At 33.7% G+C, this 23829-nt stretch overlaps 1 protein-coding gene across 1 annotated transcript; it reads left to right on the forward strand.

Moving 5' to 3' along the window:
- Positions 1-484: 484 nt before the first annotated feature.
- Positions 485-22923, forward strand: LOC127842821 (receptor-type tyrosine-protein phosphatase epsilon-like). The gene is made up of 25 exons (XM_052372566.1): positions 485-599; positions 5569-5802; positions 6049-6234; positions 6871-7005; positions 7909-8046; positions 8859-8996; positions 9802-9936; positions 10098-10227; positions 10348-10472; positions 10776-10939; positions 11313-11400; positions 11842-11915; positions 12323-12359; positions 12786-12883; positions 13296-13421; positions 14023-14168; positions 15410-15545; positions 17188-17337; positions 18293-18389; positions 18698-18759; positions 19479-19610; positions 20214-20339; positions 21287-21441; positions 21862-22000; positions 22251-22923. Exons 1-25 carry the CDS (start codon positions 530-532, stop codon positions 22320-22322), a joined length of 3093 nt encoding a protein of 1030 aa, XP_052228526.1. The 5' UTR covers positions 485-529; the 3' UTR covers positions 22323-22923.
- The last annotated feature ends 906 nt before the right edge of the window (positions 22924-23829 follow it).

Raw genomic sequence — 23829 nt, forward strand, 5'->3', positions numbered from 1 at the left:
TGTTTTTTTTTAAAGTTAAGTAAAATAGCGTAACTTGTGTACGTTTTTGAAGATAGTGATCGTAAAAAGGCGGTTTGTAAGTAATTCTTTGTTAAGTTTACACTATTGCCAAACCTATGTTTGCCATCGTAAAATTACTTTCAATTATGATTTGACTGCTTGGCGCTCGTCGAAATAGATATTGCAATGTCTCGTTTAAAATACAATTTAACAAAAGTGAAACTACAGCTTCACAACAGGACAGATAACGTATTATTATATGCGCTTTGTTATTTATCATTCGTCAAACACAAACCATTGTATTTTACAAGACACACACTTACTAAACGAGAATCCTCACACATGAATTAAAGTTCACTTGAGCTTTACTATCAAGCTTCAATCGTTACTTGATGAAATGTATTTATATTAGGATGTTTTACAACCGGATGTTTCGGTATATCGGTTTACAAGTTCGCTTGAATACACTCGACCTTTTTAACGACGTTTATTAAGATCAGTAGCGGGTTTTCAAGCAGTAATTTGATTTATGATGTCTGCGCAAGAAACGATTGCTTTGTTTATAATAGGATATTTACTAAGGTCATGGGCAGACGCAGGTAAAGTTCGAACTTTAATTGTATTATAGACATCATTATCATTTTATCTTGATCATATTTATCTTGATCATGAATATTATAGTTATGATGATCATATTTTGTTTTTAATTAATAAATTTTTATTGACGACGATCATACTTATACTCCTCCTTCTAATGCTACTGCTTTTGTTGCTGATGCTGCTGCTTTTACTTCAACTACAACTACTTCTACTACTACTACTACTACTACTACTACTACTACTACTACTACTACTACTACTACTACTACTACTACTACTACTACCACTACTACTACTACTTCTACTAATGTGTGTTCGATGCGATAAGACCTTTTTCCAAACCGGCATGGGTATCAATTAACTTATTTGAGTCGTATAAAGAATCATTGTTAATTCTAACATTTCCGCCATGGTATAACACGCAATGACATAGAAAATAGGCATACATGTTTAAGATTATATTTGACATTTATGAAACCGATGGTCATTTCATAAAGCAATAAGGTAAAATTGTGTCATATTGATATGTCAACACATGTTGGTTCCAAATAAAACGCTGTTTGATAAACTGTATTCTGTAATGACTAAGTTTTCGGACGATAGAAAGATATTAAAGTGGTTAATTCCGCAAGCTAAGATACATAAATATTATCCGAAACGTAAGTGCCCGAATATACACCGTGAAAATACATATACAGATTACATCGACGTTTGAATATTACTCTGTTAGTCGGTAATTGTCAAAATAATAGCGTGTGCTAGTAAATAACACGTCGTGTAATATAAAATACAAATGTACTTAAAGATATGCTTTAAACTTAAAATCATATAATATGCGTGATGTCGTTTTTCAGTAAGAATCGCTATGTTTCAGTTTTGACCAAAAAGTACAAGCATTTATCATTATGTGGTATGAACATCCAAAAGAAATAAGTAAAATCATTGTAGACACTAATGGACAGCAAACAGTTGTTCGTTAAATGATACAAAGCTTAAACAATAAATACATTTAGAAGACCTAATCGGTTCATTACAACGATCATTTAAACTGAATAACAACATTTAGTTTTCGGTTTAAATTTGAGGTAAATCCCCGTCTGAGTCTGCATTAATTATCTACCGTACATAAGGTGTAAATGACTATGTAAACGAATAAAACAAATGTTACGGTCCATAAACTTTTGCAATCATCTGCCAGGTTGTACGACGGCCATTCGGTTTTCAAAACACGTTTGCGATGTTTCAACGGATCAAGGCACTTTTGAAAAAGTGTGGATAAAATGCAACTGTCCGAAAAAATATTAAGTTGAAAAGGAAATATGAGAGTCTGAAAAATTTGATTTACAAATTATAATTAGAACCTGCAATAAATTCGCGTTCAAAGCAATATACATATATGTTTCAGCTTAACCTTATTACCCTTTTTTTAATAACAGCGAAAGTGTATGCAATAATGTAAACACTTCTTGTGTAAATATTGTTTTATTCAGTTACATTGATCGATTTTCGAAATTTATAGTAGAAAAAAGATTGAAAGGCCCAAACCCGGAAGATAACATTTTACAGCGGGAATTTAGCATACGTTTTATTCCCCGCAACGACGCTCGTTAATGTTTTAACCCGGTGAAGTCTTTATATCAAAACGCAATCCCGAACTCGTGTATGATGTTTAGGAAATTACGCAAACTTTGCCCTGTGGTAGGTAAAATATTCCCTTTGCTAATGGAAGCCTGTGACAAATTTTGAGATGTGCAGATATTTACTTTTTCCTATGCAAAAGTGGAATACGGGCAGGGTACTAGATCACGTTATTATGCCAAACGAGCATAATTGTATATTTGTGAATTAAAAATGTTAGATCTTTAAATAAGTCAAATAAGTTAATTGATACCCATGCCGGTTTGGAAAAAGGTCTTATCACATCGAAAACACATTAGTTGAAGTAGTAGTAGTAGTGGTAGTAGTAGTAGTAGTAGTAGTAGTAGAAGTAGTAGTAGTAGAAGTAGTAGTAGTAGTAGTAGTAGTAGTAGTAATAGTAGTAGTAGTAGTAGTAGTAGTAGTAGTAGTAGTAGTAGTAGTAGTAGTAGTATTTACAACATTTTATATATCAGTTTTCAAAACTGGCATTATGATAAGTTTAGTTAATATTCGCAATATAGCAATGGCGCTATGTTGTCCAGTCATTTATTAACCTTTAAAGGGATCTTTTCACGCTTTGGTAAATTGACAAATTTGAAAAAAGTTGTTTCAGATTTGCAAATTTTCGTTTTAGTTATGATATTTGTGAGGAAACAGTAATACTGAACATTTACCATGGTCTAATATAGCCATTATATGCATCTTTTGACGATTTTAAAACCTAAAAATTATAAAGCGTTGCAACGCGAAACGATTGAATAATTTGAAGAGTTCTGTTTTTGTCGTTCAATTTTGTGAAACTACGAAGATTACTTATATAAGGTATAAAATACGTCAAGTGTGTGTACTCGGCGGAATAGCTCAGTAGGCTAATGCGTTTTTACTTCAGGACTCTGGCAGGACTCCAGGGGGCACTGGTTCGAAACCTGCTCCGGGCAATGTTCTTTTCCTTTTTTTAATTTTATTCTTGATTTTTTACTGGAGCTTTTACGATCCAATGTTTACAATTATCAATATAAAGCATTTAATGAATAAGTTAAAAAATGCCAAAATCTGTGAAAAGGCCCCTTTAAAGACGAACGTAAACTGAATTGGCAATACAAATATTACATTTGAAACTCATAAAATACAAGTTAGATTTAGAAAAGTATTTTTATGATAAATTGCAAGGATGAAAAAAAAAACTATAGTTAATATTTATCCAGAATATGATAAAATAAAATTGATGGTTTTGCACAACGTGATTGAATATATTTTTCCCATATAGCTTCTGTGGATGTGTATTCTACGCTTATATAAAGTCTATTATATTCTATATAAATTACTGCAAATATCAATTTAAACCATTGACATTATTGTTTCTTTCGAGCCGGATTTCATCGTTTACAAAAAACGAAATGTGGAAAAAGGAAACAATATATATGTATGTTTTCGCTTTAACTCTGTTACAAATATGTTATTAAACAGATACAGCAACACAAATAATTTGCTCAATTAGCTTTGTGCAGCCTGGTCGATATTTAACGTAGTTGTAGAAACATACACAGAACTGATGACTCGTTTATATGGCCGAATCGCAAACATACATTCTGAAAAGTGGTTGTGCACTTAAAATAACTCAAATGTGTCGAATGTAAACACAGCAATATAATTAAACACGTACATTTGACTCGTGAATAATGCATTATGTTGACATAAGTCCCATTATCTATTTCAACACTTTTGAAAAACTGAACATACATGAAAAAGTCATTCAAAACTATTAGTAATCATACTTAAAATTAAGTAAGTAGAACTGTCAAACCTATTTTCTGCAAATTCCTATTCTAATAAAAATTATTTTGCTTAGTTTCACTGTTGTATGGTGTCATAGTGTGACTTTAAAAAAGATATTTATTATTTAATCTTTCGATACAAGCTACTAAGGAAAACACTTTTTATCCAATACCGGTGTTACATCCGTTTTGTAATGAGTAATTTCCTTAATCGACGTTCGTGTATAAAGTATAGTCTTAAGCCTAACGCTGTTGTTTAATACGCACATGTACATAAGAAGTTTATTTCTTGCGAAGTGTTAAAAAAATAAATTCCAGAAAAGCTAAAAAGACAAAAATGTGTACACACGCTTGCATTTTATTTCAGACAACTACCGTAATAATACAGTACATTACATACAAACCAAAACTAATAACACTAATTAAAGCTGGTAACCGTCTTAGAACGGTCAATGTTAAGCATTGGTGGTTTAAACCGATTTAAAAGACCGTCAGTCTTTTACAAAAAACAATCACAAATACATGCGTGTAAGTAAGCTTTAAAAGCATAGCTTTGAAATTCAAATTAAAAAGCATAACACAAGAATAAAAGATGTTAACAATTACCTGAGCAACAGAATAACAACTTGTTGATGCATGATGTAATGACGTGGAACAAGCATCAATAGAGCCTCGATCTGAGAAAACTGTGCGTAATGCATTTGCAGTACGCAAAGGCTAATATTAAGGTAATACACTTTCTGCGTTGATGGGATGTTTCGTTTCAAAAAGATCTCTTCTAAACGAAAATCCACTGAAGGCGGAAAGTGTGGTCTCTAATAAGACTTTGTGGACAATAATTTTACATTCAAAATATATGCGCTTAACCGTGTTTATGAACGTCATGATTGGCAAACACGTGAGTAAAACAATGTAGAACAACCCATTCGTAGAAATATAGTGTACACTGAATGGTATATATGCAATGAGGTCAAGTGAATGCATAATGTGTGTTACTGTGTAGCTTTTTTTATTTTTAAACAGTTTCCTTTGTTGATACTGATCTTCTGAAAGAATCGAGTCAAATCATTTTCTTATAACGCTGGTACGAAATGCAGGCTGGTCCTTTTAACGTTAATATTACTTATCATTTAAAGCATGAAATAAATGTCATGGCAGAAGTTGTTGGATAACGTAATATACATAGTAAAAACGCAAACACTTCAGAAAAGTAGTCAGTTGGAAAGTAAATTTACACATATAAGGACATTATTTTGTCACAATTATAAAACCCGACACTTAACCGGTATACATAATATGAATTCACTCTTCGTTTTGACCGCGAAAGCCCTGTTGATTGGGTTCCGTGTTTTCCCTGTCTTTGATGAAATGAAGACATGTTTTTTTGTCAACTCAGCACATGCATTTGTGAGGCTTGTAACCTACATTGAGCTAGGTATTGTTATAAAATTAAAATCAAAACTATAATACCCTCAAACAAAAAACCCAAATATTACAATTAACTTATGCTTGTTTTTGTACTATAGCAATCAAGTCGTTCTTTGTCTCATTTCAGACCCAACCCAGATCCCTATATCGGCCATCACTGTGACATCGTATGGTACTCCATACTGGTACTGGAACGCAGATAAAGTCAATGACGGCTCATTAAATCAAAGAGCTGACGACTGTAATTGCTGCACCGCACTAAGGAGACCATCGATGGTGCAATTAAAACTGAACAAGACTCACATTGTGGAAAAAGTTCTTGTTTTGGGACGTACAGATTATGGTACACGTACAGATTTACGTAAGAATACTTTTTTGTGTTTGTTCAATAAAATACGTATTGTCTATAAAGAATGCTCAAGCATGCCTTTTCTAATTACACGGTCGTTTGTTTTATTACACAAGTGTTTTGGCTGTTAATGATTCAAAGACATTTTGCGTTTTTTTGTCATAATTTAACAGAGATCTCAGATATTAAAATTAAAAAGCCTTATTAAATGTTTATATTGTTATTTAAATGTCACGAACACGTAATGCTTCTTTGCAGGTGCTCAATTTGACAACATCTACATGTCAATAGGTCTAATGTCAGAATACCTTCAATTAACATCGAAAAATGAGACCGTTGCGGAGATGAGGCTAACTCCTCCTCGTGAAATACAGATTGTTCGGTTTACGGGTAGTGGATATGGTTACATGACAATATGCGAGATATTGATATACCGACAAGAAGGTGACGTACATAAGCTTGTCCTGTTTATTTAATATATCCACAGATTAACATTGCATTACGATTTCGGATTATTTCATAAAGTCAATTAACATTTTATGCACAAAATTCTGAAGTAAAGCTATGTTTCTCTCTTAATCTGAGTACCATAGCAAACAATAACACATACAACGAACGCAAACAAGTATTCAGAACATATTCTATGCAGTTAATAATGATTGCATTATTAATCATAACAATTCATAACAACTGCTACAATTGTTTAGTATAGACAATACGCAGATACAGTCAACATATAAAACACATATCAATATTCTACATTCATAGCACACACACAGCTTTTTATAACATATATAATACTTAAATGGCATGATAACTTCGAAAAGATTAAAATGTTTAAGACATTTTAGTACGATATTGACATAATGGTGAAATCAGAAAATCGTGTAACTTAAATATAATTATGAAATCCAAATGAAATGAGCAAACAGAAAATCGCTTTCAGTTTGATTAGTGTATTACATTATGATATCTTGCTTTTCTTGTGTGTTCAATAGCCTATTCTCAAACAACGTCCGTTCAATTGAATATACGTACTTTGGAAATGATACAATATCGCTCACTTCTGTTTGTTATCAGACTGCCCAATCGGAAATTACAGCGTTAACTGTTCCGAACAATGCCATTGTCGTGTGGCGCCGTGCGACAGTGTTACAGGTGAATGTTGGAATGGGGTCTGTGAAAACGGTTGGAAAGGAAAAGCGTGCAATGAAAGTAAGTTTTCAATATAAATGAAAGAAATTAAAACACAACAGTTGAAAAATATATGATACCTGTAAATAACATAGTAAACTGCAAATTTCACTCACGAAACATATAGTTACTTTTTCACTTGCACTATAGTGAGGGCATTAAAGCGAAGTTTTTGCGCCAGTCAATGTTCACTTTTAGGTTGCCTGGTTGATAACCATGATCATTGTTACTGGCATGGGATTTTCTATTTTTATGGTACTGGCATGGGATTTTCCATTTATATGGAACTGACAAGAGATTTTTCATTTCACATATTGTACCAAACATGGTCAACTCTGTTAATGAGTATCAAATAGTGCCCAATCAATAACTTCAACTAAACAACGCTTGAAAAACGGTTAGACATTAGCAATTACTAATCCAGAAACACTTCACTCGTTGAAATGTTGCACGTTGTGTTTATGTGTGTTGTAAATATGTGTCTTGAAATTTAAAGAATTTATCATTTTAAATGCATTTTTCTTTTAACCATTACCAGTGTTAGCATGTAAATACAATAACTCGCTATTGGACAGTTCAACCTTGCATTACATCATTCCCGAATATTTAGCGCATACAGTTCATATTTAGCGCCCGTTGTCCATATTTAGCGACTTCGGTAAAAATGAAAATAGTGACCGGTGTGTATAGTCTTAATTGCTTCTATCTCATTTTATGGACCTAAACAGGTCATATACATATATAAGGACGTATTCATATGAAGTGCACTATACATGTATTAAATTATATATTATATTTGTGTTTGCTATGAAAGGAAAACATGCAATAGAGGATACCAAACTTCTCGATGCATCATAATAAGACGTCATTAAATGAAATCAGAATGTATACAGATTGATCCTTATCATTGTTCAATGCTTACAGCATGCAACACAGGCTCATTTGGTGCTAACTGCTCATCCATATGCAATTGCGATAACAACATGACTTGTAACCATAGTGATGGATCTTGTCCCAAAAACCAATGCGCTGCCGGATGGACGCATGACAACTGTAGCGTAGGTATGTCTTGGCATTTGAGTCTTGCTCTCGGAAAATGGGGCTTAATGCATATGCGTAAAGTGACTCCCAAGATAAGCCTGTCCAGTCCTTATCGGAATTAATAGTCTACATAAGGTCTCTTCTTAATGAAAATCCAGGTTATTCGGAAAGTGTCGTCCCTGATTATCCTGTCCAGACTGCATTAAGACCAGCTTTCTCAGAACATGGCTCAGTTGATAAGCGTAGCTGGAGATTAACTAGAGATATCGATGATACATCTGTCAATGCAAGCAATATGTTCTATTCAATCAGTCCTTTTTTCTGTGTCGTTATTCAAGTTCAGTAGTTTGCTGATATCGGACAAAAGTACTATGTGATGTTAGTCAACTCGGATAAATACCTAAGGCTATAGTTATAATTAGGTACGCGGCGAAATGATATCTGTCATTATCTTAACACACCGATGATATCGATTTCTTTAAAATGATACAATATAGGCATCGCCATTATAGTTGCCTACGGGGCCTTACCAGCTTCTAAAGATGGCGAAGCTTTACTTCCCCAAGCTCGATCCAAATATACTGAACTTGGGTTTTAAAATTCGTTCGATATGGTGCAACACATATCAGAGAAATCATTCATTCGTGTTTTTTAAAAGAATTGAATTGCAATTATTTAGAACAGCATTTTACTTTAGAAATAATGAGGTAAATATTAAGTGTAAATATATATATATCACATTGAAGTGACACGATAGCAAAAAGTTTGTATCATGATACTATTCTAACGAATTGATTAACTGACACAGTGTTTCATTACCATGTGTTTTACAGCTTGCAATCAAGGAACTTTTGGAAAGAACTGCTCCTCCCCTTGCAATTGTCTACACGGAGCAAGTTGTGACCATGTTTCCGGTCACTGTCCTGATAACAAATGTGCGCCTGGTTGGATTACAAGTAACTGTAGTGTTGGTAAGATTTTAATTTGTCAATTACTGTCGGTATAATAATCAAATAATGTTAAGTATATGTTTAATTTTATACATGTTAACTATTTATAACGATATCTCACTCAACGAAAATACTACGTTTCAATGCTGACGAACGTCAACCGATTAAACATGAATTAGTCATGCTCATTTCTTTTGTTCGACGTTCTCGACTTGCAATCCAGACATGTTTGGTATAATTGCCCTATCCCTACTATATGAGCCAATTTATAAGTATGTTTCCGTTCACTTTCTTTATTTTGAATTCTTCGCGGGTTTATCTCATAGTAAATGTAGCATTGGTTAGATTTACAAATGTCCACCGCTAAAAGTAAAAATGCAAATGTTAACGTCGTCATGGAGATCATGATGTTGTTTTTTGCGTGCAAAACCTGTACATCGGCTATTTCTAAGTTTATTTCTTACAGGTATATAACAGACGTATAGCTAAGATTACTGCTATTGTATGTAACTCAAGTTACTTATCCGATTAAAATTAAAAACCATACATTCATCATCGCATGTTTTGCTCCACTTTAACAGCATGCAGTCCAGGTATGTTTGGTCTTAACTGCTCAACCTCCTGCAATTTCATTGAAGGAGCAAGCTGTGACAATGTCTCTAACAGCTGTTTAAATATTATTTTCAAGTTTTTGTTTTAGCTATTTCTTGATTAATTATTTATATGGACGGCAATGGGCTTATTTCGGACGAAATTTGACGCCCATGCATTAAGCCAAGTTTTCCCAGAACGAGGCTCATATGTATATATCAATATTTTATTGTAGCCTGCAACTCGAGATCATACGGACAAAACTGTTCAATGAACTGTCACTGTGACAAGTGCCATAAAGTTACTGGATCCTGTTCATTGTCTTCACAATGTCACGATGGGTACAGGATGGATAACGGTTTCTGCAAACGTAAAGATTCAATGTTTTCATTTTTTTACCTTCCCTGACTCATGTTAAGGTGCTGATTGTCTTTTTTAAATCCAAAATATTAAGATCGTACATACCAAACACAACATAAGCAATATATTATATGTAAATTGCACATTTCTTGATATACTGCTAAATTTCAGCGCAAGAAGAGTCAAGAGGAATTAATACCATTATGATCGCTGGAGTTGTTGGTGGTTGCGTCGCAGCTATACTTATTGCCATTGGTATTGCTGGCGTAATTGTGTGTTACAGGAGGCGAAAACTTGAATCGTAAGTTAATATTCAATTTAAATGATTGAAGTAAACATGTTCGATTGACGAAAAAGTACAAACAACATTTTCTAATTACAAAATTGTACCGGTGAAATGTTATCAATGACTTAATTTCAGCGGGCCAAAGAGTCATCATGGGGTATCTATACTTTCGAAAATAGAGCCAGGTTTCGACGAGATTGATCGAGCTAAAAATGTTGAACATGTCTCCGTCGATGATACAACACATATCAGTTCAAAAGGTATTTGGGTCCATGTTTGTAAAATTCAAGTGCATGTAGATTACTATTGTTCATGGTGAACTAATATAAGTCTCGGCGAAAACATAACATTTTTTTTTACTTTCTCGATTGCTGAATATAATATCATGACACCCATATGCATGCACTTCCATGCTCACAACTTACATTTATACATTTAACATATTCCGATTTTGGTATACACTTATACAATTGTTCAATGAAGATTGTATTGAAACTTGTTTTTGTATGCTTTGTGTCGGTCTTATATATCAATAGATTCAATTTTTTATGCTGAAATTTTAGATGTCAGCAAGAGATTGCCTGGTGTGGTAAATTCAACAGATCCACAGTGTGATGACCCCAATTACTACAGCTTTAAGACAGTTTCCCCTGGAATCAAAATTCATGATCTCTGGGATTACATTCACGAGAAAAGTGATTCAATATTCTTTGATGACGAGTTTAAAGTAAGGAAACTAAAATGAAAAGAGATTCAAAATTCTTTGATGACGAGTTTTAAGCAAGGAAACTAAAATGAAAAGTGATTCAATATTTTTCAATGACGAGTTTAAAGTCAGAAAACTAAAATGAAAAGTGATTCAATATTTTAATGACAAGTTTAAAGTAAGAAAACAATGAACGAAGTGATTCAATATTATTTGACGACTTAATATTATTTGACTACAAATTTAAAGCAAGAAAACTAAAATGAAAAATGATTCAAATTCTTTGATGACGAGTTTTATGCAAGGAAACAAAAATGAAACAATACAGTATACAATTTCAATAACTATTCCCATTTTCATTTTTTTTAAATAATCGCTCTTTTATTTATGGTAGAAATTGCGAAGCGGGCTTATTCATAAGCACGACATAGCATCGTCTGAAGAAAACAAGGGAAAAAACCGCTACAAGAAAATGTATGCATGTAAGTGATTTTGTCTAAGCATTTGCGTTGGGGTCAATAAATGCTTCGAAAGTAAACTTCTTGCTCAATTCATAGCGACATTAGTCAATTTTACAAAACTGCACACACAAATGTTAACTACTGTTTTATAAATAAAGTATTATTACGCAATTGGGGTCTCAAAGGTTCACCTAAACCATATGAGACGCGTTCTGGGAAAACGGCGCTTAATGGATCTGCGTAAAGTGTCGTCCTAGATTAGCCATTAAGTACGCACAGGCTAATTTCCATCTTAAGGGAATTTTTTTAAGAAGATACTTACTTTAACCGAACTATTCCATTAAACCATAAAGAATGATCCCTGATCTGCCCGTGTGGACTGCACAGGATAATCTGCGACGACAATTTACGCACATGCATTCAGCCCAGTTTTTGCAGAGCGAATCTCATCTTTATTTTCAGACGACCATAACCGCGTGCCCTTGACAAAAGATTTTGAAGGGGATTCCGAATATATCAACGCGAGCTTTATACACGTAAATATATTTTTCGGTTACAAAATAATTAAATTAATTAAACAATAATTGAAATAATTCAAATAAAAGAGTCCAACTTGTCAATTCTTTTGCAAGTTAGGAATTTATTAAGATAAAGAAACAATATAATGAATTATTTAATTTTTAATTTTTTATTATTTATAATAATAATAATAATAATAATAATAATAATAATAATAATAATAATAATAATAATCATCACATCATCAGTATCATCATCATCATCATCATCATCATCATCATCATCATCATCATCAGCAGCAGCAGCAGCAGCAGCAGCAGCAGCAGCAAGCAGCAACAGCATCAGCATCATCATCATCATCATCATAAGTGTTGATATAGTGATATTAACTGAGAACATTTATTTTTGTTCTATTGCAATTTAGGGATTCCAGAAGATTAAGAAATTCATCGCTTCTCAGGGTAAGGGATGCATCGTTTTATTTATTTTTTAAAACGCACAAGCATTGTTTTTTTCTGTTTGTTAAGTACCGCGAATCGCGTGCTAACCGAATAAATTCAGCCTCGTTCTGAGAAAACTGGACATCATGGATGTGCGTTCAGTGCCGTCACAGATACGCCATTGCGGTCTGCACAGGCTATTGAGGGAAGACACTTTCGCGTAGATTTTCAGTAAGAAAATTTTCAGTCCTTTGAAAGAGAAATTGCATAAACGGCAGACATTGTAAGACTGCAGAGGGATAATCTGAGCCAACCATTTACGCACATGCATTAAGCCCATTTTCCTGAGAACGAGCTTCAATAACTCTCACAAAATGTATTGAATCGATATCGACAAGAGCTAACTGGTTTTAATAACAGGCATGTTTGGCAAAATTACCTTTTAAGGCGCCACTGAGAAAACGCTGGAGGATTTCTGGCGTATGATATGGCAGCAGAAGGTAGACAAGATTGTGATGTTGACAAACCTGGTCGAAATGGGAACGGTAGGGGCTTTAAAGTTGCTGCTGATTGTATGTGCGATATAAGATTCAGCATATGAAGATTTCTTACATCAAACTGATTGTATTTGTGATATAAGAGTCAGCATATGAACATTACTCAACATCAAACTGATTGTTTTAGAGATATAAGAGTAAGTTTTTTAACATTACCTTACACATGTCTTTTAATGACTTTTATATTTGTACATGACTTGATATTTTGTTGTTTTTTTTTGTACTGGGAGCGGAATATTGATTGGTTTACATATTTATATGCGAAGGGGAATCGACGTTTTCCTTTCTGTTACATTTTGGCGTGGATAGTGAACATCTTAGACTGCTAAAGGATTAATATTGTATTAATAATTACGTTCATAGTGTGTGAAATTGATCCACATGACGTATTATAACGCAGCTGAAATGTCTTCAATATTGGCCGGAGGAGCTGAACGGTGTCTGCAAGTATGGACGTGTTGACGTCAAATACTTTGATGTCGTGGAGACGGGCGATTACAATGTCCGGACATTCCAAGTTACGAAGGTGGGGATTAGTTGGTTATCGTTAATTTTACTGGACTTGTCTGCTTAATGCCGCATTCGAATTCTTAAGTGTACACGTAAGTGTCATATTAAGACGATATCAACACCAGTGATGAACTAACCTTACTTTTACTAATCTGTAAACTTATATAGAACAATTTATGCTAATATGAACTTCGCGCTGACAAAACGGGGGGCTTGCTGTATGTTTTTAAAGTGTCGTCCCATATTAGCCTGTGGAGTCTGCACAGCTCTCCATGGACGACACTTTCCGCCTGAACCGGGCTTTCGTAAAAAGCGACTTCTTTAAAACGAACAATTCTATAAAAGCCGAAAGTTTTGTCAATGATTTGCCCATGCGGACTGCACAGTCTAATCTGGGACGACATTTTCCGCCTGAACCGGGCTTTCGTAAAACGCGACTTCTTTTAAACACACAATTCCATACAAGCCGAAAATGTCGTCCATGATTTGCATATGCAGACTTCACAGCCTAATGTGGAACGATACTTTACGCACATGAATTATGTTCAGTTTTCCAGAACGAGGCTCAAATGACAACATTTTTTGTTACTATGTTTTGTTGGTATTTGGGATAACAGGTCCATGATACCAGGGTAGTAAAGCAGTATCACCTCAAGGCGTGGCCTGACAAAGATGTTCCCGACACAGCCTGGTGTCTTGTCGACTTTTTGAGAGCGGTGTACACTCGGGATGAGCAGCAATCACCAATCCTTGTTCACTGCAGGTAAACAAATACCCCTCACTTTTTTTTAACCAGGTCATCTCCCCTCGCATAAGGTATTTGGTGATAGGAATTAAAACAGAAGTGACGTCGTCATGTTGAAAAACATTGTGCGAATGGCGCGATTTTCTATAACTACGTTCAGTCCTTGTTTTTCACCTCGTATTGTTTTAAGAATATGAGGTTACGTATTTTTGGCTACTCCATGGTCTTTCGGTTCTCAACGGACCCATTGTACTTCAGCATTATCATCAGGAAGTCCTGTAACGTGTAGCCGTACATGTAAAATAGTTCTGGCACAGGATGGCTGTGCTGCGTGTTAAATCTGAAGGTATTTAGTAGGTGTTTTTGGTATACGGTACCTCCTATTGCCAATATGTACGGAAAGCCTCGGCAACATACGCAAAGCACCTCGTACATAGCATCAGTTGAGTTTCCGGCTATCGCATATTTACAGTCTAGGCTTTGCCCTTTGTATCGGTAGACGCAATTTCCCCCATCATATATGGATAAATTGCATATTGGTGGGCATCGCATGGCCCGCTCTTGTTTTGCCTAAGAAAGAACAGACTGTTGCTTTTCATTGTGCACTAGATTGTCTTCAACGTCACAGTCTCTTCTGAAGGCTACCGTTGGATTGTCCGGGAGGTTAAATGCTTTCTAATATGTACATATTCGGAAAATGTTTCCGGTGTATGCTACCAACATTTTTAATCACGCGTGGTATTGTTGAAGAGCGCTCTGTTTATGTATTTCTACGTTTCAAGTCTTCTTGTGTTCTTTGCCATTGACATTCTCTTACTTGTTCTCCACAAGTTAATCATTGTAAAGTCTCTTCTTCAGTTTCTGTTTGATTCCCAGCTAAGTATGTTTACCGCCTCCAACAATGAACCTGAACACCATTAATCTGCCCCCTGCAACACACATCGTAATCGCCGCAAATATGATACTCGTAGATCGATGCATGGTCCATCATGTGATTAGTGACAGAAGTTTTATAAATATTGTGTTTCGCTGATTCACTAATTATCAGGAACAGAAATATTAGAAATAGACAAGTACATAAAAATCAGAACACTTTATCAGCGTGCGCATATAAAGCTTATCGTGGTTACAATTGATATTAAGACAGACTTGCGTAAAAATATAAATAATTAAACTATAAACATCATATTAATATAATACATATTGAGGTCATACATATTTAAATCAATCGCATCGACGTTTGCATATGTTATTTTCAGCGCTGGTGTTGGGCGAACAGGAACATTTATTGCTCTTGACAACCTCATTTCACAAGCAAAGATGGAGAAATGCGTGAGACCTTTCCAGATGGTCGAGAATTTGCGAGAACAAAGGGTCAGCATGGTCCAAACAAAGGTCAAGTGATCATTACGATTTTTAAATGAATATTTCTGTGAATCATAGAATATATTCGTAAATCATAGAATACATACGTAAATCATAAAATACATAATTTAATCATAGAATACATACGTAAATCATAGAATGCATACGTGAATGATAGAATGCATACGTGAATCATAAGATGCAAACGTGAACGATATAATTGTATACGTAAATGACAGAAAATATACGTGAATGTTAGAATATAGACGTGAATCATAGAACACAAACGTGAATTCTATAATAAATATGTAGATCATAGAATTAATACGTGAACCATAGAAAACATACGTGAATCATAGAATAAAAACGTGAATCATATAAATCATTTGTGAATCATAGAATACATACGTGAATAATAGAATATATACGTGAATCATATAATACATACGTGAATCATAAAATACATACGTCAATCATAGAATATGTACGTGAATCATATAATACATACGTGAATCATAGAATATAAACGTGAATCATAGAAAACATACGTGATTCATAGAATACATACGTGAATCATATAATACATACGTGAATCATATAATACATACGTGAATCATAGAATACATACGTAAATCATATAATACATACGTGAATCATAGAATACATACGTAAATCATAGAATATATACGTGAATCATAGGATACATACGTGAATCATGGAATGCATACGAGAATTATAGAATCATATGCTTCAAACGTCAATGATATCATTTATACGTTAATGACAGAAAATATACGTGAATGTTTGAATAAAGACGTGAATCATAGAACATATACGTCAATTCTAGAATAAATATTTGATTCAAAGAATACATATGTAAATCATAGAATTAATACGTGAATCATTGAATTCATTTGTTAATCATACAATACATACGTTAATCATAGAATACATACGTGAATCAAATAATGCATACGTGAATCATAGAATATATACGTGAATCATATAATGCAAACGTGAACGATATGATATATACGTGCATGACAGAATATCTACGTGAATGTTACAAAATAGACGTGAATCCTAGAACACATATGTAAATTTTAGAATACATATGTTAATCCTAGACTACATACGTTAATCATAGAATACATAGATTAATCATAGAATACATACGTGAATGATATAAGATATACGTGAGTAATAGAATACATACGTGAATGTTAGAATAAAGACGTGAATCGTAGATTACGTACGTGATTCCTAGAATAAATATTCGAATAATAGAATATATATATATAAATAATATAATGCATACGTTAGAATACATACGTAAATGTTAGAATATATACGTGAATAATAGAGTACATACGTGAATAATAGCACTATGTATTAATTTATATTTATTCATGTGCAGGTTTTAAAAATAAGCTTACAATATGCTTAGAAAATAGTTTAGATGTGCGAATAATTATTCATGAGACATATATACATTCACTAATCTCCCTAAAAAAAACAAGAACTGGTTCTACCCTCGAAACGGACTTGATTCGTTTTAATAAGACTAAGGCATTCGATGCAATCGAGCTAAAAAAGAATTAAATTATCTAAACTATTCAGGTACTCATATAAAATATATGTTTATATTCCAAAAATGTAATATGCCATACAGGAACAGTACGTCTACCTACACGAGGCCCTGGCAGAGGCTCTCCTGATTGGGACACATCACGTGACGACCGGACAGTTCGAACGTGTCTACAACTACATGATGGGCCGTAATGATGACTCGACAGTCACCCGACTAGAACACCAGTTCGAAGTAATATAAATATAAATATGGGTTACTGCCTTATCGCTTAAATCAATATATATATATATACACATATATATATATATTACAGGAGGTGAGGCTTAGATTTAAAAAAAAACAACAGCGAGGCTTACCGAGCATTTGCAACGAAATATTATATAACATATTGTAATCAAATTGTGTGTTTTGTTGCACCTGATTCTATTTTACAATAATTGAAGACTAAAATGGTTGATTCTGAGTAATATGATCTGTCTCCAAACATTAACTGGTATGAAAGTTTCCTATTCACTTGATATACAAATATATAAGGTACATAGGAATATATGATTAAGTTTTATTATTGTCGGTAGTATACTTTGAACAAAACGGAATGTAGCCGTTGTGCCCGTCTATCATTCGGTCTTCCTTAACGTGAGCGTTGTTTAAAACCTACGGTTCGCGTTATTCCTACTGTTATTGTTGAACAATTATAAATTGTAATTATAAATTTTAAATATATTTTACTTCGAGTAAACGAACCCAATGGTAGTGGTAGTACGAGATAGTGACACTTTTTTATTTTAATTGCTTTTTGTTGCTGCGAAAAATTCCGCTTCATCTTCTGCTTTTTCTTTATTATTTTGTTTATGTACATTCATTCACTTTTAAGTAAATACTCACTTTCTTGTTTAACACATCGGTTTTAACGGTTTCTTTCGCAATCACTACCCACCAATAAACGCAAAGTTATAATTGAAAAGGCCTAGGAAACTAAATAAAGACTACATATAGCAACATAAAAGCCAACTTTTATGAGTTAAATAAGATCTTAATTTAAAAAAAGCACGTGTCATAACAATGACATGTTTAAAATGTTTACGATGTCAATTTTCATTTAAATTCATTATGTTAAAGAAATAAAAGACAGTAACTTTTATAGATAACACATACAAGATTTATTCACATCTATTTACAATTCCAGCTAGTGAGGCAAAGTGTGGAACATCTTCCAGTACAGCTAAAAGAAGTGTCCAGTCAAGAAGCAGAATATGGCAATATTGAGACAGTCGGGACTGAACGTAAGGCCCTTTACAATTTAAAAAAAGAATAATGTTTGCTAAATACGCAGTTTATGTGTACTGAATTGATTCTCGCTCTATGAAAACAGGGTATAATGCATTTGCAGAAAAGTGTCTTCCCAGATTAGCCTTTGCAGTTTGAGACTTTATTTTCTTTTAGAAGAGACTTCCTTTATAAGAAAAAATATTTAAAAGCGCAAATTGTCGTCCCTGATCAGCCTGTGCGGACTGCACAGGCTAACATAGGACTTTGTGCATATGCATTAAGCCTAGTTTTAACAATTCATGCTTTGTGTTTATATTTGCAGTACACGCTTATCGAGCTCAACAGAATAGAATGAGCGAACAGCCATTTGAACTCAATATCCCGGTAAGTGAATTATAGTTACCGTTTCATGTCATGTCGTCGATAAACATGACTTATTACTTGATTTAAGTTTTTTTTTACTACTCATTCATTCCACATAAGGTAAAATGCCTGATTGCCTTATTCAGTTTGTTCTAGACTGCACGTTACCCAAATGAAACCAGTGATGTTTATATGCGATTTATACTTGATGTAAACTGAAATTAATATTGTTCGTTTAAAGCGAGACTATACGATTTTTATATGTGTAAAATTGTAATACATTTAAAAAAAAATAATACAATAACACAAGAAAAATTATAGGTTGAATGCGAATTTCATAAAATGCAGCAAAGACAAACTAGCGCCCCGAGTCGATTGTGACAAAGATATAACCGACGCATTCGTCTTTTTATTAGGATCGGAGTTAGTGTTCGTGTGTCGTATGAATAGAATTCGTTAAAGAAAATTAAAATGATTCGTTAAACTAAATTTAGGTTCCCATAGTACAAGCAGTATACAGTATACATGCTGGCGAATTCGACTGTACAGACATTTTCGATTTCAGAATTAAATATCTGGCTTATTTTGCATTTTTCGACACATGTTCTTCTTAGCTTTTATTTTAATTTATATTGAAATATATGTATACTAAGTTTTTTTTTACACATTTTATATAAATTCATAAATATTTGACAATTTATGGCCTCATTCGAACACTGTCCAATATGTATATTGCACAGACTTTTAGTTCAAAGAATGGAATATGTGTGGTTAGCAGACCAACGGTACCACAGCTGTCGATGTTTTGGTCTCGTCTGGAACAACGTGGTTCAGTAACGCTGATCGATATTTCATCGAATGGAAGTGACACGGTATTAATTTTTTATCGAATTATTGATTCACACAAACGCAGCAAACAAATGAAAGCCATTCATTTAATAAGACACTTGACATTTTAACTGGTTCTTGGGAAACGGGGCTAAACTCATGTGCGTAGAGTGTCGCCCAAGATTAGTCTGTCTGATCAGGGACGGTCTTATCAGGGACGTCACTATCCGTTTTAATGGTGTTTTTCGTTTAAAGCAAGTCTCTTCCGAACGAAATTCTTGTTTGCGGACTACACATGATAATCAGGGACAAATTCTTGTTTGCGGACTACACATGATTATCAGGGACGAATTCTTGTTTGCGGACTACACAGGATAATCAGGGACGACACTTTGCACACTAAGCCTAATTTTCCCAGAACAGTGCTTATTTAATTAGAACAACGGTTACGACACATCGTACAATACTATATAGATTGTGTTAATTGCATTTATCTTGGGCATTTAATGGAATACATGTACCAGTTTCTTTTTAACAATATGACTTAACTTAACCTACTGTTTGACCTACTATGAGTACAGGCAGATGTTCTTTATTATATACATATATTTTACAAAATAGCCATGTTTTCATGTTTGCATTGCCAGAAATACGTACTCATAGATGGACAAGACGGGGAACATTTAGAAAACGGAACTGCGTCTGTTATGAAAGAGACGCTACACAACGGATTTGTTGAAGTAATTTATTCCGTGAAGAAAAACGCACACGAGGTATGTTAAGATATTATTTAATAGTTGATTTAAAAAAATATATTATTACTATAAAGCATTCGAAAACTTGATAACGTTCTTGTTAATGATAAAACAATCTAAAACAATATTAATATCACACTATAAAATCAATACAACAAATGACTTATTCTTCCCATTTCCTGCTGCACCTAGTTTATATCGCTGTATTGTTGTATTTCCTCATGCACAAGCTAAAGTAAACATGTTATAAATTATAACGATATAACGTTATAACGTGATTAATTCTAAAACGTACCACGGATATGTTTAGAGAAGAATTCATTTTAGTTGTGTGTATCTTGTTTTCTTATTGCATTAATGTAATCCGAGCTCCAGATAAGGATTTAGTCAAAAGGGTATTTCAACCCCTCATATTATTGTTAAAGCGTATTTTACTCCTTTGTTTCAGCCATAAAGGGTATTTAGGGGTATTATCCATTTCCATAGAAAACCGAAATAGTAAATGGCGTGTTTAATCTAGAAATATTATTATTTGTTATTTATATTGTTAAATGCAAACAGAAGGAATTTAAAATGACGTTATGAACAGACTTTCTTTAAAAATATCCCCGCAGGAGCCGCTGGTCGCTTAAAACGTCCCTTCTTTGATCCACAAACATGATGGGCCGCCATTTTTATTACAAGCTTATTTTGATTGACTCACTTTTGATTAAACAGTTAACTTACACAAAATACTCAACTGGATTATTGGTTAAACCGGTTACGCACTTTGATCGATTTAAAATACGTACACAGATTTGTATTGCGTTTTGTTACGTACTGGGCCGATTTTTAATGCGTTTTTGTTTATTTTTTCAATGCGTAGATACGCAGATACGCCTATTATCTGGAGCTCTGAATGTAATTCATATTTTCATTTTCAATATATTCTCCTAATACTGTTTAAACCAAAACAAAAACTATAGAGTGGCTGCGACAAAACCATCAGACACTTTGTGTTGACTTCATGGAAAGGAGATGATACACACACAGAGAGGGCATCACTTCTCAAGATGATAGAGGCGGTACAAACGTGGCAACCGGAAATGAAAGACGACGAACCAATATTTATACTTGACAAGTTAGTACAGTCTTACGACATCTACGCCTGTATCTGGAAAAAAAACTGCGTAAAAAGCATGTATGCAAAGTGTCATCCCAGATAATCCTGTGCAGTTTGCACAGGCCAATAATGGACTAGAATTTCGTTGAGTTGACACTTCGTTTGAAGGAAAAACTCCATAACAGCAGAAAGTTTCGTCCTTGATTAGCCTGTCTTGACTGCACATGCTTATCTAAAACGACACTTTACGCGCATGCATTTAGCTCAGTTTGTTTTCCAATATGATTCTTATATTTCTATTTCCAACTATATGCTTAGAAAACAGCTTTCACGATACTTAATGCCCGTAAAATGTTATCCCATTCAAGTTTACATATCTTGTTCATCTACGTTATGCCAACAATACATGAGGAATTCCCTGTATTCAATTATTTACAGTACCTGTTTCCAGAAATGCGGTGTCGTGGCTGTTCTGATTAACGAGATTTATCGCATATCAGCACAGAATGGACAAATTAACATCTTAGAATCTGTCAAGACAATGGTGCAAGGAAATAGTCCTCTTATCCACAGCAAGGCATGTTTATTTGATAAAACATTTGCAATTTTAACTTTTGTTCGCACAGTGTAAGTTGTAAAGAAGCTTTCTGAAATGATTGTTTCACATTTTTTAATGTTGTCCATATATATAAGACGCCCCGAAATATTAGACGCAGGAAACTTTAGTCTGGTAACAAGTTGTGTTATTGACTCCGATAATTACGGAAGAATGAAACTTTGTTTTGCTTTTCAAACTCACAATACAATAAATTATATATATTTTGTAGATGCAGCTGAAGTTCTGCTATGACGTCATATTGGACTATGTGGAACAGCAAGCCACTTATCAGAACTATTAATAATAAGTCTACTATAAGACCTCTTTCCTTTATTAAAGCTCCTTTGATAGAGATTAGCTTACCTGGCGAACTGGGTTGATTTTAAGGTTTCACTTCTTTATATTGATAAAACAAGTTCAAGTTTGGATTATGTCTTACAAGAAAATGACTCTTTCCTCTTGATCTATCTGCTTGAATTAACTTCCTCTCACATCGGTCACTGTTGTTGACTATGAAATGTCACCTGAATCTTTTCAATATAGAAAAACAATGAAGAGAATTTGATTGGTGATATGGAGAAAATAAGCCCACAACAAACAAAGTTAAATATTTCTGAACCTTAAAAAATATTACTGAGACTTTATTGAATGGGCTGAAACTACTGGCTGTTGTTGGTCGAAAACAAAAGCTGTTTTATGTAATTGGCAGAAATGTTACGGACAAAACCGCTCGAATATGAATTAAAGCTTGAATGCTGTGTTTATAGTGCCAACTTATAGTTTAATTTAGTTTCATGTTCATATTTGCTACTTTCTAGAAGTATTTGTTTTAAAACATAATATTATGTGTTCAGTTTATAATTTAAATTTCTTAGGAACAATATAATAATATAAACTTTAAAGTACTTTCGTCTTCTATAACCCTCCAAAACTCTACATACATTAAATATTATATTGGAAGTATTTATATTATGTTTTGTCATTTAATTTATAATTATACAATTGCCTACTGGACGTAATAAAGACAACTATACAATCAATTAATTGACTGTATATTTATTTAATTATTTATTTTATATTTTAGTAACAGTAACTTCAGAAGTGTAAACGCGTCTGTGTCCTCTGTCTAAATCATTATCATCTATATTTAAATAAAGTTTCCTCGATAAAGACATTTTTTATTCAAATAAAATGTTCTACAGAAATGATCATCATAATTCTCTGTTCAGTGGTCAATATACCGGTTCCAGTGCTTCAAAGCATGGCTGACGTTTTTTTCAATCGAATGAATACCGGCACCTTAAATACAGCAACTTTGTGTTATATGTTTGTATTGAAAATCATGAAAGATAAATGTACAAAATGTATTTGCACTTCGATACTTTGCAGGTGTTAATTTTACTCAATCACAAATGTTCATACGCGTAAGCACTGACATCAAGACATTGACAACCTCGGGCTTTGCCAGATTAACCTCACTTTTAGCATCATCAGCCATTTCAAAGTCAAACCATGCAGCAACCTTAACCGATTGAAAAGTAACGTCGAGGAGCTGCTTGTTGCATGATTTCATATATCAGGCTCTAAGAGGTTCATACTTGACGAAAGCCTGGTTCAAGTCATCAAATAATTTAACGGAAACGTCAGCAGCGAAATACATTTTAATGGACAGAAGGATGACTTCTTCGGGATATCAGTTGGCGTCCTTTAGGTATCTCTGCTCTCTCCCTTTCTTTTGACCTTTCACTTGAGGGGATAAAGCAGGGAACCCTCAAAGAGCACCAAACTATATCGGTGACAGACAAATT

The sequence above is a fragment of the Dreissena polymorpha genome, chromosome 8, assembly GCF_020536995.1.
Source record: "Dreissena polymorpha isolate Duluth1 chromosome 8, UMN_Dpol_1.0, whole genome shotgun sequence".
In the NCBI taxonomy this organism is placed as follows: Eukaryota; Metazoa; Mollusca; class Bivalvia; order Myida; family Dreissenidae; genus Dreissena; species Dreissena polymorpha.